Genomic DNA, 17433 nt, shown 5'->3' with positions numbered 1-17433 from the left:
TTTAAGTACAGTAAAGATTATATTTAACTTTATTGCTCTAATATATGAAGTCAACTTAAATGTATGACTTTTTCAATTGAATACCTAGTCATATGGACGGTAAATCCCCTACCTCCTAGATGATGTTAATGGTAAATTAATCTCTACTATTATACAAACGAAATCGCGGCCAAAAACAGTCTACTCAAAATCAAATGAATCGATACAATCGATATTTAAAATATTTATTAAATTTATGCAACGCGCGTAATATTTGTATTAAACATATTATCTCTGTGTATATTTATTATTAGGATAAAGTCTATACTTTATTCTAATAATAAATATAATAAGTCTTACTGGATAGGCAGATAGAATTGAGTGACATAGATATCTTACATATAGTTCATCAAATGTCATTACTCGTCTCTTGCAAAACGCTTCCGAAGATTCAATTCCTCTTTCAGATAACATTATATATATGTTGTATTTGAACATTAAATACAATTATATATTAGTCATAGTACTAAATAGTAAATGTTTCTAGGTCTATGATTTTTTTGGAGAAGTAAATAATTATATAAATATATTTCAAAAAATAAAATTACGCGTTTATATTTATAGGTACATCTTGAGCCTCGAACACGAAATAAATATTATAAAATCATTTAAATAATAAAATAATAATTAGGAAGCAAGCGACTACATGACAAAACAGAGTCAACGCGACATTAAAATATTTAACACTTCCCGTCGAAAGATGTTCCAATTTTGAATTTGATTTAAACGCCATTCGTTGACAGCCATTTCCTCTTATTTTCATATTCTGTCACATTTTTTCAAAAATATTTATATTTCACGATTATACTATTATATTAGTGTGCCATACCCGCGTCTCTCTATCTTTCAGCTGATAACTTATTACAAGTGTAGATTTAATGAAAGTGCTAAATATTTCAAGGCTGAATAGAAATACCCTATAGTTATAAAAAATAAAATCTATTTTTTTAAATACAAGCATTCTGAATAAAATCGACTTTATCTTCTTGTGTTTTTTGATGAAGTAATAATTTCACTTTTACTTATGTTTGATATGTGTATAGGGTTAAATATCAGACCCTCTAGATAATTGGCAAGTGAACCCACCGATGGAAAAGTTGTCCTTGTTACCTTTCTTTGTATTTATATTTTCTTCCTTTCTTTACTCTTTCATTTATTAAGTACGTATTTATTATATAGTAGCCTCTTTCTTCTCCTAGCTTCATCCCAGACTTTGATTTTCCTTGTACAATATGACTGCTAGCTTTTCTTTTATTTGACCCATAAAATTATTTCTTTATCACCCTCCCTCTTATATCTTCCATCAATTTTCATTGTTCCATGTTAGTCGTTAATAGGTCATCATACGTATAAGATCACCCATCATCTTGGATCTATTCTCTATCAACTCTTTACTAAGTTAATTGTCTAAAACTTTATTTTACTTGGCTAAATTTATGTTTCATTCAAGTACTTAATTTATAATTAATTAATGAGGCCAGTATATTTGTGTCAAAACAGAGCAACGTTCAAACGACGCCGCGGCTGTCACCAGGAGCTCACCTGCACCCGGCATTGCTTCTAATTTTAAAAATTCATATTTCGACTTCCGCTCTCGAATGGGAATTGGCGCGATGTAACTGCGCGCTCGTACGTTATTCACAAAATTATTCTGTATAGTAGTATTATATTATCTGTGGTATAGTGTTCGTTCTATAGTTAAATTAGCTCTTACCGGCACAACGTTACCATGCGGATGCTGGGACTGAGGAGTAACTACTAAGTATATATTAGTATACACTATTAAGAAGTCGTAAGTAAATTATAAGATTTGATATATTTTTTTTTTCACTTTACTATCTAAATACTTTTATGACATCTTTTTAATTAGATTTTACAGTTAATATCTTGATATTGGCCTACCTTAAATAAATTGTAATTAGTAACTATACCTACACATTAAAAATGTACAATTTAATTGATTAATAAAGTTAAGCACTCTAGCTTGTTCAAATTTTATGTACATTACTTAGACACATAATTATGTAGATAGATACTTAAGCATAACATATTGCTCTTGAAATTACCTACTTCATAATAACTTAAGGTAAGGTATATCAGCCTTATATCACTTTAATCATATCATCAATAATTTTATTTATCCTGGCAATAAACTGTACATTGCATTACGAGTACACCTATTTATTCTAACAGAAAATAAAAATTTCATAATAGGAATAACAAAACGCAAAATGTTGCTTAATAAAAACTCACTTGTCTGTCATTAAGACACCATATGGCAGGCTCAGCGCGTGCTCGTTCCAAAAAGTCATCAAGAATATTTTCGCGGGTTTCGAGTTTCACTTATAAAAAAAAAATAAAAAAACATGGACACAGTCGCGTCGCAGCTGCCGCGAGGTCTAAGGTTACTGTGGTGCACAGCTTGTGCTGTCTGCCGTATGGAGAAACTGTCGCCTCTTATGGGCCGTTTTGTAATTCACCATAAACCTTATAATAATATAATTCACCAATAAAACTTCGTCTCCAATTGTCAATGGTTGTTTCGGTAAATATTACAAAAGACTGAAGTATAAAATAATCTTATAGTTTCATGTCGCATCTTGTTACATTTTGTTTTGAAAATACTTAATCTCTGTAGAAGTTCTCCTATGTTATCCTTAATGGTATAGCACCTTAATGCATTGCCTCACCTTCTGATAGTCACGGGTTTGATCCACTTAAAATTAATAAGTACCTTCTAACATTTTTACTTAAGGCTGGGTATTTAATAAAAAGTAATAGAGTTGAGAAACCTATATATCTATTAACTGCTAAGTATCCAAACCTAGGTACAAATAAGTAGTTTATAAACTATCTGAAACTCCATTAACCCTCTGCACTGTAGACGTGAAATTTGAAAATGGAATTGAACGCCGAAAATTACGAACACCATAGAGTTCTGTTAGCAATCTCGTTGGAATAAATCTCGATCCGATATCGGTTCGCCAATGGTTGGTGCGAGCGGCGACCTTTCGACCTGGCGCGCGAGGCGTGGCCGCGCCCGATTGGCTCGCCCCGCCCCCCCGCCAGCCGCCCCACGCCCCGCGCGCACTCTCGCTGATTTTACCGCGCACTTTTGTGCTCAAATAAAATGATGTACTAAAGATCTCGATCTCATTAGCATAATAATAATTTATTGCTCCAGATGTACTTAACGCATCCAAACAGGAGCGGACATTTTGAAATATTTATCATTAAATATCTGAGTATTTTTATCCTTTTGATAGAGTGATTTTTACAACTCTCTTAGCAAATTCACTCACAAAGTTATCTAAATTAAATCTATAAATTACTGTTCTGAAGCACCAATAAGTAGATAAGTAATACAATAGCCATAAACTTATTCCGCAAGAGTGGTAATGGCAATGGATGAAGATTGCCATGCATGCTTACTACGTTTATTGCTTTACATCAGTGTTAAACTTTTTTCATAGTGCACCCCTCTTAATATGTAAAAATATTTTGCATCCTACTATCCTCCACGGTCCCTAACCAGTATCTATTTTATTATATTACAAATATCAAATTCATTTTTAATTATATTGGGGGGAAGGGGGAATTGTTAGTAATAGGGGATCTAAATAGACCTATTGTTAGCAAATTTTTTTTAGAAAACATCTTGGTTACCTAATTCATAGCGAATTCGTTGCGATGGGCTAACTGTTCTAACTATATCCTCACTTATCACCCCTCACTAGTAGCCTACCAGCATTAATCAAGAACTCAAGCCGTGTTATAATACTATTATCATCCAGTAGAAAAAGACTTTTGTAAAGAACAGCCCACAACAACCACCTGCATCCACTAACTCTCAGTAAAAAATCCTGTATTATTATACAACATATATTGTCTCATGTTGTTTATGAAAGCACGATAGCAATGGGTAGGTATAAATACAAAAATATATTGTTTAATATCATCATCATCATCATCATATTGAGCCATTAACTGTCCACTGCTGAAGATAGGCCTTTCTCTTGGAAGGTTTTGCCAGTAGTTGTTACACTTGGCAGTCGAGTTGGAGTAGATTATGGTGATGTTTACAGAGAGACGTTGCTACCCATTCCTCGACCATTAAGTTTCCTTAATTATCTCTTACGACACCTACAGAAAAGAAAAACGTGGCATATGAAGTACAAAAGGCGGTGTTATCTCTAAAATAATCTTTCTCAGATGACCTTTGGGTAGAGGAGAAAAGAAAATGGTGGTAAATATTGGCGCAATAAGTATAGCTAATAAAAAAACGCTTGTGTTAAAAAAACATATTAAAAAAATCATATGAATACCATATATAACACCTAAGTACTATATACTATAATAGTATATATTACCTACATAAATAAATATATAAAATACATATCATAATACATTTAGATATATCCATATTATGTATGTATTACTAGTACCAGAGGGAGACTTTGTACAAAAGTCGATCGCTTGGGTACCTCTGTCCCATTCGTGTTTCAACCGTGAAGCAGTTGTGTTTGCATGGTTGTGTTTCGGTTTGAAGGGTGGGATATGGCGTGAATTTACTGGGTACAGAGAAATAACACCTGAGTCCTCAGGAATGGCAACGCATGGGGAGTATCATGGGCGAAACAGTATACTCTGTTAAGTCCATGGTATTGCTCATGGCTATAGGCGACGGTTACCACTTTCCATCAGGTGGGCCGTCAATTTGTTTGCCATTCTAAGTTGTATAAAAAAAAAACTTACATTCTTCAGATATCTGTACTTAAATGTAAAAGTTTCTTATTTAAAACATTTTCCTGTTTATATTTAGGAACATTTCTGTTTGTATTCCTGAATAACAACAGTTTATAAATAAAGAATAGAGTAAAGTTATTTTAACGAAGCATTATATCCTCGTATAACTTCGCGGTGCATCAAGCGAACACAGCACCGAAGGTCGCAGGGTCAGTTCCCGACTGAGCTTTTTACGTTTTCCACAAATTTATTGGGCTTGTTTCAACAGCCCCGGGGAATTGTAATGAGCGGCGCTCACTTCATTAAAATACTTCTATTTGTCGAGTTGACAGCCCACAGTGATTTGTTCCCGCTCTTTTGTACTTTTTATGTGACATTCAGTTTGTTTCACGGATTTGTGTGCATAAACACGGAGTGTTAATTTAAATTTCATACATTGTTTAGTCAAATTTTATTGTTTACGATAACCACTTCTCTTTTCAAGCTAAACCGGACCGTATTCTGTAGTCGTTACGTAATATTTTTCTTATGTATGTACCTATTTTATATAATTGTGCCGTGCGACTGCGGTTGTATGGTAACCGATGTGTATTTTATTAATAAATGAATGCAATTGATAAGGGTTAGCAAAAAGAATTTTCCTAATAAATTAATATTTGTACCTACCTATATGTGTAATTATGTATTATTAACTTAATTACATACATAAATAAAATCACCATGTGGTCCCAGTATAGAATGGGCTACCCCTTCTTTTCTTGTGGATGTCGTAAGAGACGATTAAGAAAGCATAAAAATCAAAATATGAGCAGCAGAGTCCCTCTTAATACTTCATTAAAAGCCTAATTACGGTTACCAACCCGCCTGCCAAGCGTAGCAACTACTGCCAATACCCCTTTTTTGAGGGAAGCTATTGTTCAGTAGTTAAACACTTAACGGCTGATATGAATATGTTTTACAATATTTTTTATGTTTTTTTTTTTCTATCTGTAGAGCTAAGGTAAATTATCTAATAAATTATAGTTCATTTTATCAAGTATTTATGTGCCAATATAATATTACGTACCAACATAAGAACACATTTATTATGGTACCTATCACATCGCTCTTAATAATAATTGAAGATTTTGTTAAAAAAAGAACCACTTTTTAACAAAATACAACACAATCAGTACAAAGTTTATATTGGACGAAATTAAACCATATGGAATCAAAAAACTATTTATATTTCAAGGAAGATATAATATAACTTATAAACAAAAAGTCAGACAAATTTTGAAGCCGTAATGAAACGAAAGATTAGCAAAAGAACCATTTAATTGGCGTTTCTTTTGTCATAGTCAGATCTAATTTTAATTATGTGATTATACAAATAAATAAGATAAGCACAGTGTAGCGTAATGCTACGGTGCAATAGATTGGAGTTACGTAGCGACGTAGCATTGCGTAGCGCTGCGCTATATTACCTAGTGTTTTACTAATAAACGTAAAAAACAGCTACTTTTTAGTTTTTACTTATAGTACATATCTATACTTATAATAAATCTGTAGAGAGGTCAATTCTGTACATGAAATATATTTCCAAAATAACTATCAGGGGGTGATTAGTGATCGATACTGATACCAAAAATGCAATCAGTAAAATTTTTGTCTGTCTGTCTGTCTGTCTGTATGTTCGTTATAGAAACAAAAACTACTCGACGGATTTTAACAAATTTTTATACAGTTATTCTTCATACTCATGGGCAGGGTATAGTATATTTTTCATCACGCTACGATCAATAGGAGCAGAGCAGTGAAGAGAAATGTGTCTGTTACATCAAAACCACTGAACCGTGAGAAAGGACATAGGCTACTTATTTTACGAAAAACGACGGAATCGCGGACGAAGTCGCAGGCAACAGCTAGTTATTAATAAGTCTTTTAAGGGAGTCAGTGGATGCAGGTGGCTCAATACCGTTCTTTATGGTTATCGTTTTCTATGGCTGGATAACGTATAATGGCTGACATCATAAGAATAATGGTTAATAAGTCTTTACCCGTGACATTGCCTGCATGAATTGATATCTCAATATATTAATTGACTGGAATTAAAATAGCCTATGTTTTTGTTCATCCCAAATAGTACCTATATAAACATGAATTATTTAATAGTGTACAGAGTGTTTACCTCACTTAACTTTTTTATTAGATTACTTACTCAACTACCTAAAGTAGTAACTGGAAACCGAAATTTCAAAATCATATTTTCAGTATCTCACATAAACAAAAGTAACGTAAAATAGAGTAAGTAGTTTAAGGAAAAACGTCGACCATTTTGCGATTTTGCGAACACCGTAGGTACATTGCTTCCTATTAACAAGGCCACAGTACTTGGAAGATAAGTTCGATTCCCAATCGAAGTCCAATTAACTGTATTGACCCTGAGTATCCTGTTAATAATCTCCTTGTTTATTTATTATTATTGCTTAATTGGTTGCATTTTTAAATTACTAAATTCGATAAAAAATCATGCTATAATTGTCTACTAATTGTACCAAGTATATAAAATAAGATATAAGTATTCAGAGTATATGATATTATATAATATTAAACTATATAATAAAAATATAATGTTGCAAAATTCTCATATTTATAATGCAAACATTGGACGGCAACAGTGGTCGCGGGGCGGTCACCGATCAGACAATGGCGCGATTACTGACCCCGTTGCGTGTACATATCTATACGTCACGTTATTATAGAGTAGACACTAGGGTCGCCATTTTAAAACGTAAAAATACAAACTTTATTTTAAACGTTTAAAACTCAAATTATAGTAAAAGGACTGCCTATTATATTCCACAATTTCCTCTTAAATTAGAATAAATTGAAAAGGTACAACGTGAGTGAGATATGACAGTGAAATTACTGGGTACAGAAGCATGACACCCTAATCCTCAGGAATTTCAACCCGTGAGTATCAAGGACATCACTGTATAAGTGTATTTTGTATTGACCACAGCGTCATCATGGTTACTATTATTCTATAAATATATTTCACAACTTCTCCCAGTTTAAATACGATAATATTAAAATATATATTATTCCTTCATAATAATTCGATAATTTGACCGCGCATTTTTCACCGATGGATATCGATACTAGTTTCCCTGTGTTACTTTTCCCTTTTAATTTACACTATTTTATCCTTGTATATATAACATACTACTGACTACTACTAGATACTACCTTGTATATACTATTTATAAAAACTTTCCGCTATTGTTCCAATAAATCCTTTAAACAACTGTCTACGATCATACAAACAAATTATCAATTATGTCATCATCATATTTACATAGGATCACAGCCTGTGATGATACCTCGGTTCACACAGGACGGTTGGTTACTCTAGTCAGCGCTGTCATTTCGATAGAGTACCTACTGCGTGCTCTATTGTTGGTCTCCAATCACACTGCCGGTCTGTTGGCACACAGTGTGATGAACTGTACCTACCTACAACCTATTCTTTCATATCTTTCACATATGTTCCTATTTATATCGTTCAATGTTTATATAAACAATTTCTTAACACACCAAAACTACTGGATACATGTCTATCTATCTTCATGCCAAGTCCATTGTGGATAAACAAAAAGAACCAGGTGCGAAAACCAAAAGCTAAAGGCTCTTTTGTTTCATATACTTATTCGTGTATTATCTCAAGCTTGCACACCAATTCCTAGGACCTATTGGCTTTTCTCTCAAATAGAACTAATTCTGTCTCATTATTATAGGTTAGTCTAGGTCTCCCCTGGTGCCTGCATACTTTCACTTACCCTTTGTTTACTTATTTATGCTTTATACATTATTTTTTATATTTAAATGAGATTTAATACTACAACTAACAAGTTATTTTTCAATCATTTTCCGCTCTTAGCGTCGTACATTTGTCGTGACACTGAGTTATTTCATACATTATACGTAGATAGGTAGTATAGGATTGTTGGTGTACCTTTGTTGTAAGTAGACTGCCCAGGTGATCGTGAAATTTAAATAGGAACAGTAACAATGTCCCAAGAAAACATGATTTAACTGAATATAATATGGACTTATGAAGTCTGGAGTATTTAAAAGGAACGTTAATACAGCTGACGGAGAAACATTCTACTTAAATGGTTCGAAAAAAATTTGAATCTTCATAAAAATAAAATAATTATTTAAAACTTAAAATGGACACTAGATTCTGTAATTCCTATCCAATATGATGACAAACTCAACACGATTTTGGTTTTAATGTACCTATCACGCAAATTAGACAGAAATCAAATGCGAATTAATTACAATTGATAGAAATTAAAATCAATGTTGCCACCATGGTATCGTGCACGCACGACGCCACCGCGGCTGTCAAGTGGCGGGGCGAGGGACGTGTGGGTCCGGCAGCGCACGCGCAGAACAAAGGGCGCGCCGTGAACCGCGACCGTCGCGCTTCGGTACACCGAGCCTCGCACACACCTCGACATGCACCACGTCCTGATTTTTTTCTAGTCATTCTTCTGACCCTGAACATGCAAATACCATCCCAGTTTTGGGGGAAAATTGGAATGCCGCTAACAAATTCCGAAACTGATTCCATCTGGGACACATTGGCTACATGATATGGAAGCACATTTTATCATGAGGGTATTTCAACTATAAAACGATTCTATCGATATTAATATAGTTTTACAAACATCAATCTATTGACATTATATTGAAACATTTGTATATTACTCATAATCATATCTGAAACTTGCTGAAATTCATAACTTGCAAAGATATTATTAATTTTATTAAATATGTATTTATCTTTATTTTCAGGAGGCTACACAACAGGAGGGCCCCGCGAAACAAACGCCTATGGGTATACAGAGGCAACAAGTGGTGCGGCGGCACCAGCGTCGGCGCCTGCGCCCGCGGCTGCCTCCCCTCTCGACGAGTACTACCAGCCGGAGTACCCGCCTGCGCCCCCAGCGGCCCCCGCTCAGCCCTACCTCGAGGACTACTACCACCACGCACACACGCACACGCAGCCCTTGCTCACACACGAGCCAAAATACCAACCACATACGTATACGAAACCATATCCCAGAGGCAAGTTAATTCTACATTTGATACATTTTAGAATCCTGAACAAAATACGACGATACTTCAGGCTAAATCAACAGCCATATAATTCACAGTTGAGATCATGCATGAAGAACTGCTCGTACTTCTAGAATGGTTCTATAGAGGCAAACTATCCATATGGAAGAGACATTCTCATGTTGTGTTATCAATCCTGCGTTCATCAATCATATTCTGAAAAATACCGGCATCATACGATCAACTGAAGAATTCTGATCAAAATTGAAGAAAAAAATCCTATCTTTGATTGCTTGAACTTACTTACTCTAGCGGGACAATGAGGTCACATATCGATATGTTATTAGAAAAATCAGGTCTACCTCCCTACCTGAGATCTACTAAGGTGGTAGACCTTTCTCTCTAATAGGTCTGCTAATATAGGATTTAGATTTATCCTATGCAATAAGCATGCCAGGTATATTGCATGCTTATTGCCATACCTGTATCACCTAGGATTATACTATAGGTATCAAAAACGGTTTACTGTCAGACTGGACGCCTACATAATTATTATTTTCGCAGTATAAATAAAAAATATAATTTGAAATTCTGTAATTTTTTCAACTCAAAATCGCAAACATCAAGTTCGTAAAACTTCTTTTTATGCGGGAGTTGTATTTACACAAATTGCATTATTACATTCAATAAAAGAAACCGGAATTATGACAGTAAATTGTCAAAATTTAACTAACGTTCTCAACAAATTCTAGACATGAGGCGCTTAAATGATCTTATTAAGGCATCATGAAACTAAGGCGATTCAGTTATAAAATTTAATGATGCCAAAACAATGTTACTTGGACCGAAATAACATCAATTAAGCGGTACCAATTAGTAACCGGTCGTGTCGTGAAAAAAGCTGCGTGAGAAACATGACACGAAAGATTCCACTCAACTAACGACTCTGTATCTTGAAATTGTATATCTTCACCGATTTAGCAATGCCATGTGCCTTTTTGTAATTGTTAGAAGGGTTTATTAAAATCTTGTTACATTGTCATTATAATTAATTTTACTTTTGCCATCATAATTTCCTACACAATAGTAATTAAGTCATCTTAAATTAAGTACATATGCTTTATGACGCCGGCTTACCGAATAACTACCGACTGTGTCCACGATGTGAACTACATAAATCTAGATACGTAATTACACATGGTGAAATCGAAATCATTACCCTTTTAGAAACTTCCGAAATAACAATAGAGCCTCTAAATTTTTACCGTTTTTAAATCAAATTTTTTTGGGAAAATATTCGTTTGCCTAAACAGAACACTCCTTTAGACGAAATAGATTTTGTGTCGCTCTATATAGACCGATACAGCTTTAAGTTCGCGTACCTACTATTTTTACCCAAGGAACGATCAAAAGAGTAAATTTTTCAAGTGCTATATGAAAATATATATAGATATCGGGTATTATATAAACAAGTTTATCCAGGTTTAAGGTACTTTGCCTCACTTAAAACACGGTGTCGATGTATCTTAATTGTGGGAGTGCGTCAAGTTACATAACAACGATATAATATAAATTTAGCGGCTGTAAACTTTCAAAACCTTACGAAAATTATTTTACTTAGAAATGTTATACTCGAAATATTTATGATTCTATATATATGTAAACTCGTTTTATTTACGATTATACCGTTTATTATTTAATTTTTATCAAATAATAATATAAATAAAGTTTAACAAAGGTCTGTTATTGCAGGTGGCGGTGGAAGGTACGGTGGCGAGGGTTACGGCGAAAGTTACGCGCCGGAGTACGGCGGCGGGTGCGCCGAGTGGGGCGAGTGGCCCGGTGAACAACACGCCCTCATACCGCAGGACAAGCTTGCGTACCCCGCATCAGGACCATGTTTCACTGGTATGTAGTAGATGCGTAATGGTCCGTAGACGATCAAGCCGTCTGAATCCATTCGTAGATTTTACCGCTTGATGTACACACCAAGCTGCAATCAAGCTTATAGAATAGATATATTTATTTTCTTTTAACTTTAATACCTATAAATTTGGAGTCTAGACACTTTAACACTTCGTTGAGTATATTTTATAATAATATTTCTGTCAATGACAAAGTTTTTATTATTGTCTTACTCTATATAAATATTATGTTGTTTTTTTTTTATTCCTTACATCACAAAGTATATAATACGTTATACTAAGTTTATATTTCATTTATTTCGTACCACTTGACCGTCTATGAACCTTTTTAGAATCATAGATATAAGCAGTAATATTAAAAGTGGATGTAGACCAAGTTAACAAGCACGTATTCTCTCCTTCACCAATGTTTATTTAATATAAATCTACTAAGAGACAACTAACTAACAGCAATATTTAGTTCACCATCATCATATCCGACGTTAACTGTCCACTGCTGAACATAGGCCTTTCCCTTTCTTATTACTTAATTGCTAAACTGGAATTGAGAATAATTTTGTGTGATAGATAGATAGATAGATAGATAGATAGATAGATAATTTATTTACATTACTTACAGCACACAAATTACAAAAAAAAAAACATACACGTAATACACAGCAAAAGAGACAAAAGAATAAAAATAAAAAAAGCACAAATGAAAAAAAAATACAAAAACAAAATATATAATCTAACAATCTCCTTTGTTACCATTCCTTCATGCGTGTGCCATAGTAACACAATTTACAAGTAACACAATGATAATTTCTAGCTCTGGTACATAACTCTTTGACCGTTTAGCCTAAATCTGATCGTACATTATATACACCTACCTACAAAAAATATACATAGAAAGAGTATCATGAGGACAATAGCTCATCAGTTTCTTCACCTTCGTTCAAGTTAATATAAAGAATATGTCGTATATCGTAAAGCAACTGTGTGCTATATGTGCAGGTTCAGGCCCAATCCAGCTGTGGCAGTTTCTGCTAGAGCTGCTCACCGACAAGAGCTGCCAGGGGTTCATCTCATGGACTGGAGATGGATGGGAATTCAAACTTACCGACCCAGACGAAGTAAGTGGCTTGACATAAAAAACCCCCACTGTCACGTCTTATTTTTTGCATCTTGCTGTAGTGTTTTGAGTTTCCTGTCTTAAAATTTTACTCATGCCGCTTTGCCAACTTAACTTCACAACCAGTTACCAACAAAAAATATAATCCAAAAAATCTGGATAACGATGACACCGAATTCATTTTATATAACATTTATTAATATTTATTTATTTATAGGTATATTTAGTAATATGTATCTATTATGTATTTATTTATGTAATATTGAAAGGCACCAAATAATTTATGGTTTTATAAATTATGAAGATACATATCTTCACGCAGCACTTTTAGTTAACGAAGACCTTTTATCATGTTTTTTTCCGCAAAATTGGTTAACTGATCCATATTTATAAAAACACTATGTCATGATAATCCCTTATGGACTCCCGCAATACAGGTTCGCCTAGTGCGGGGTTCAATGTACTCATGTTGTATATTTCTTATGTTTAATTAATAAATAAATAAATTGCATGACGTAGTTAAAACTGATACAAATTTGTGATTGGATAATAGTGAAAGAAATCGTTTCCATTTGCAAAAATCACATCTGGTAACCCAATATTCATATCTACAGGCGATGGTTACAACTTTTCACCGTATGTACCGCAAATTTGCCTTTGCTGTTTCCAATTATATAAATTTTTTTTTAAATATTTTCTGTCATCTAGGTGGCGAGGCGTTGGGGCATTCGTAAAAACAAGCCGAAAATGAACTATGAAAAACTGTCGCGTGGTCTGCGCTACTACTACGACAAAAACATTATCCACAAGACGGCCGGCAAACGTTACGTCTACCGCTTCGTCTGCGACTTGCAAAGCTTGCTCGGGTAAATGTACTCTGTTATTATTTCCAGACTGAATTTCATAAAGAGGATATCAATTTAACTATATTTTTATTTTAGTATGTTGGAAGATATCTTCGTCAATGTTTATTATGATTTTTTTTAATAATCTAAATAATAGTAATTTAATCAAGGTTGAAGTAACTTTAATTAAACTAAATTTTATATCATTGATATGATAAATATAAACCATCATCTTCATTTGTAAATAAAATTTTAAAAATATCATATTATAAATACCTGCCTATTATTGTTTATATATCTAATTTTGATATTCTCTCTTTTTTCTAGGATATCTCCGGAACAATTACACGCTATGTATGAACCCAAAATGGAGAAAAAAGACGACGACTGAGCAACTCTTGCGCGTCTCGATCGCAATTCACTTCCAATCCACGGCGATCGTCACTCACAAATATGTACTAGTTGAGCTCAGGCAGCGAGATCAATATTAAACACTCTGATGTCATAAAAATACCCTTCACATAGTAATGTCCGTACGCGTTGTGTTCCTTTACCTTTATACACATATATTTTATAGTGAAATAAACTAAGAATTATGTACATGAAAATATTATAATGATGAAATTAAAAGAGCTGCTTTATGGAAAAGTGATCACATAATTATATTTTTTTTTTAAATTGGCAATATAATATCTACTTTTCTCATATTATTTCTAACCATAAACAATCACTGAGATTCCAATTAAGAAGTGAAAAAAAAAATTATATCTATCAATGTTACTTGTCACACACGATCTGTAGATAGAAAACATTTAAAAAATTCCTACAAACGATATTTCGCGCCATAAATTCAGTTAACAAGAACATTAATAGAACGTAACAAATATGTTTATCTACCACTAATTATGGTATTATTCTTAAACTCATATCAAATAGCCATTAAAGTATATTTCGTAACGATGTCGAATTTGATCTCATACACAACCACCAGTGAAATATTTTTAACTTTTTTACTAACTACACTACGGCCAAATCAGTATCCTTATTATGCCTTATTATATGGACAGACAGTCTGTATTACTCGTATACTCACATTTTATATTGATTCTTTAAATCTTAGTACCAGAAAGACCAATGGTGCCTTATCACAACTGATTGTTAATCATTTTTAAATAAAAAATAAATATTATTTGCGTCTCGTTTGAATCATCCAGTATTTAAGAGGCAGTAACTTCTTATTAATAATTTCAAATTCAACTGTAGTTATGTACCGAAACCAGGTACATTGCGAAACTGAAATTATCGAAAAAAGTCAACGGGCGAAACTATTTAGTGTTAAAATAGTAAAATTCTGCTATAATTTTACAATAACTGTAAATATAAGTTAATTTTGTTACTTTATAAAAATAATTAGGTATTATATTATAATAGGTATTAAGTGTTGTATGTTTGATTGGCAAATTGTTGCAATATGCGGTTAAATAAATTCATAGATAGGATGATGACGGACATAAAATTGTTTCTTTAGTTACAATTAATATTTGTAAAGTCCAAAGATTTTCAAATCAATATTGTATACCTATTCACTAATTGGTAAAATGTGGAATTACCAAAGGACTTTGTAATCGTGTAAATTCTAAAATAGACACATACCTACCTGTACTTTCCACCTGTACCCGAATTACTTAATGTTTGTTATGAAGGTGATGAAAATTTTATCTGTGTCATGATGCATATCTTATAATCAAATTGTTAAGCAACACCGGGTGACGTCATTAGTCGCTGATCTCGTGGTAAGGGATTGTAATGTCTTACTAGTTATGAAATTAATTAGTTGTATTATTTTCAATTTTTATAGATCCTAGCATACACCGAAGATATTTCGATAAGTTTATTTTGTAAAGTATTTCTCCATCAATATCATACTCTTTTTCTTGTCAAGTGCAATGCGTTCGGTAGGATAAATTATAAGGAACTTTTACATTATTTGTCGAAGGTGCTCTATGTTTCTGAACACAATATAAGAATAAATTATAAATATCGTCTTCCCTGTCAATTAATTTTAGGTCCGTTCCCTTGTAAGGTACAGTGACTTCTATTCGGTCGCCATTTAAGTAAGTACACATTAGTTTCCAAACTAACATGTTCATTGGTACAGAGTACTGAATTGTGGTATCTATGTTTTATTAATATAAAGATTTTAGTCGCGCTCTGAAACAACAGAGAATAAGATATGGAATAAGTGATGTATGTGCCGCATATTCAGGCTTTCCCTTTACATAAAGCGTTGCATGCATATCTGCATGTAAATTATTCGATGTATGTGTAAACCTGAATTCCACACAAACGCCATTACCAAGTGATACCTATTTGTAGTTACGGCCAAATTTTGAATGTATAAGTGTCGTTGTATGTATTGATGGAAGATATAAATTTAAATATATATATTTACGAAATCACTTGTTTTTTTTTTTAAACGCTCATTAGATCCAATCCCAAAGTTTTTATTCTGATTACAATTCAAGCTTCAAGCTAATTTTGTGTACTATCTATTGCAATTAGAACTAGTTATACAAAAACTATCCCAGACCGCTTTCTGTATTGCAAACTGCTATTAATGATAAGAATCCCGGCCATTAGTTCATTTAATTACCACAACGGTATTAATAGTCTTCTTTTTTTATGAGTGATGATGAAATAAGTGGTAATCTCGCTTGCACTAGTGATATACGATGGCGGTATACCAGTAAGTGATGATAGTTAAGGATGAAATCGGTTGGCGTATATTAATTAAACCAGGTCGATCGACGAACATCACAAACATACACAATGACGCCCATGGAATCGCTCATACGTTGCATTCCAGAGGACCAGTCACAATGAATGATCATCACTGGGCTCGTAGCAGCGATTGATAATTAATCATTTCCGCCTCATTTAAAAGTAAAACATGTGTCACAGCCTAAGTATAGACTTAAGAAATTGATCATTTTTAGAAAAGTCGTAGAGCCCTACCAATATTAATTAATCCTCATATCAACTGTCATAACTGGTCATACGCAAACATTGATACTATTGCTAGCGGAATTAAAATAATTCTAATCAACAAACCAGCAAAAGTTTATGCTTCTTACAGTCTGTATAACTTAATTAATATCAAGAGTTTTAAAAAGAAAAAGTTACGATTATTACTCCACAGTAGCAAAGCAGTTGTGTTTGCATGACTGTGTTTCGGTTTGAAGGGTGGGATATGGCGTGAATTTACATGGTACAGAGGAATAACACCTGAGTCCTCAGGATTGGCAACGCATGGGGGTATCATGGGCGAAACAGTATACTCTGATATGTCCATGGTACTGCTCATGTCTATAGGCGACGGTTACCACTTTCCATCAGGTGGGCCATCTACTTGTTTGCCATTCTAAGTGTAAAAAAAAAACAGTGGAAAGCAACAGATTGTTTAAATAAGGTTCTATTCTCGATCAGAAAGATTCAACGTTGTCTAAATAGGATCAATTTTAGATAAATAATAAATAGATAAACCAGAGGGAGGCTAAGTACCAAAGTTTTTTTTTCTACAACACAGAGGGCAAACGAGCATGCGGCTGCATGAGAAAGAGATGAACTGCGCAGAGATGTTGCATCTCTGTGCATC

General features: G+C 33.5%; 1 protein-coding gene across 5 annotated transcripts in view; it reads left to right on the top strand.

Moving 5' to 3' along the window:
* Nucleotides 1-16237, top strand: part of LOC113519793 (ETS-like protein pointed) — a 188213-nt gene extending 171976 nt beyond the window's left edge. For 4 of the 5 annotated variants that reach the window (XM_026905003.3, XM_026905001.3, XM_026905005.3 and 1 more), the window contains 5 exons: nucleotides 9631-9903; nucleotides 11647-11802; nucleotides 12816-12934; nucleotides 13642-13799; nucleotides 14106-16237. In XM_026905003.3, the coding sequence (XP_026760804.2) occupies nucleotides 9631-9903; nucleotides 11647-11802; nucleotides 12816-12934; nucleotides 13642-13799; nucleotides 14106-14169 (770 nt within the window). In that variant the 3' untranslated portion in view covers nucleotides 14170-16237. The remainder of the gene's footprint in view (nucleotides 1-9630; nucleotides 9904-11646; nucleotides 11803-12815; nucleotides 12935-13641; nucleotides 13800-14105) is intronic. The other variant, XM_026905002.3, reaches the window with a different exon arrangement.
* The last annotated feature ends 1196 nt before the right edge of the window (nucleotides 16238-17433 follow it).

The sequence above is a fragment of the Galleria mellonella genome, unplaced genomic scaffold (assembly GCF_026898425.1).
Source record: "Galleria mellonella isolate WM207_F2 unplaced genomic scaffold, CSIRO_AGI_GalMel_v1 utg65, whole genome shotgun sequence".
Classification (NCBI taxonomy): Eukaryota; Metazoa; Arthropoda; class Insecta; order Lepidoptera; family Pyralidae; genus Galleria; species Galleria mellonella.
This window is presented reverse-complemented; position numbering and strand designations above follow the sequence as displayed.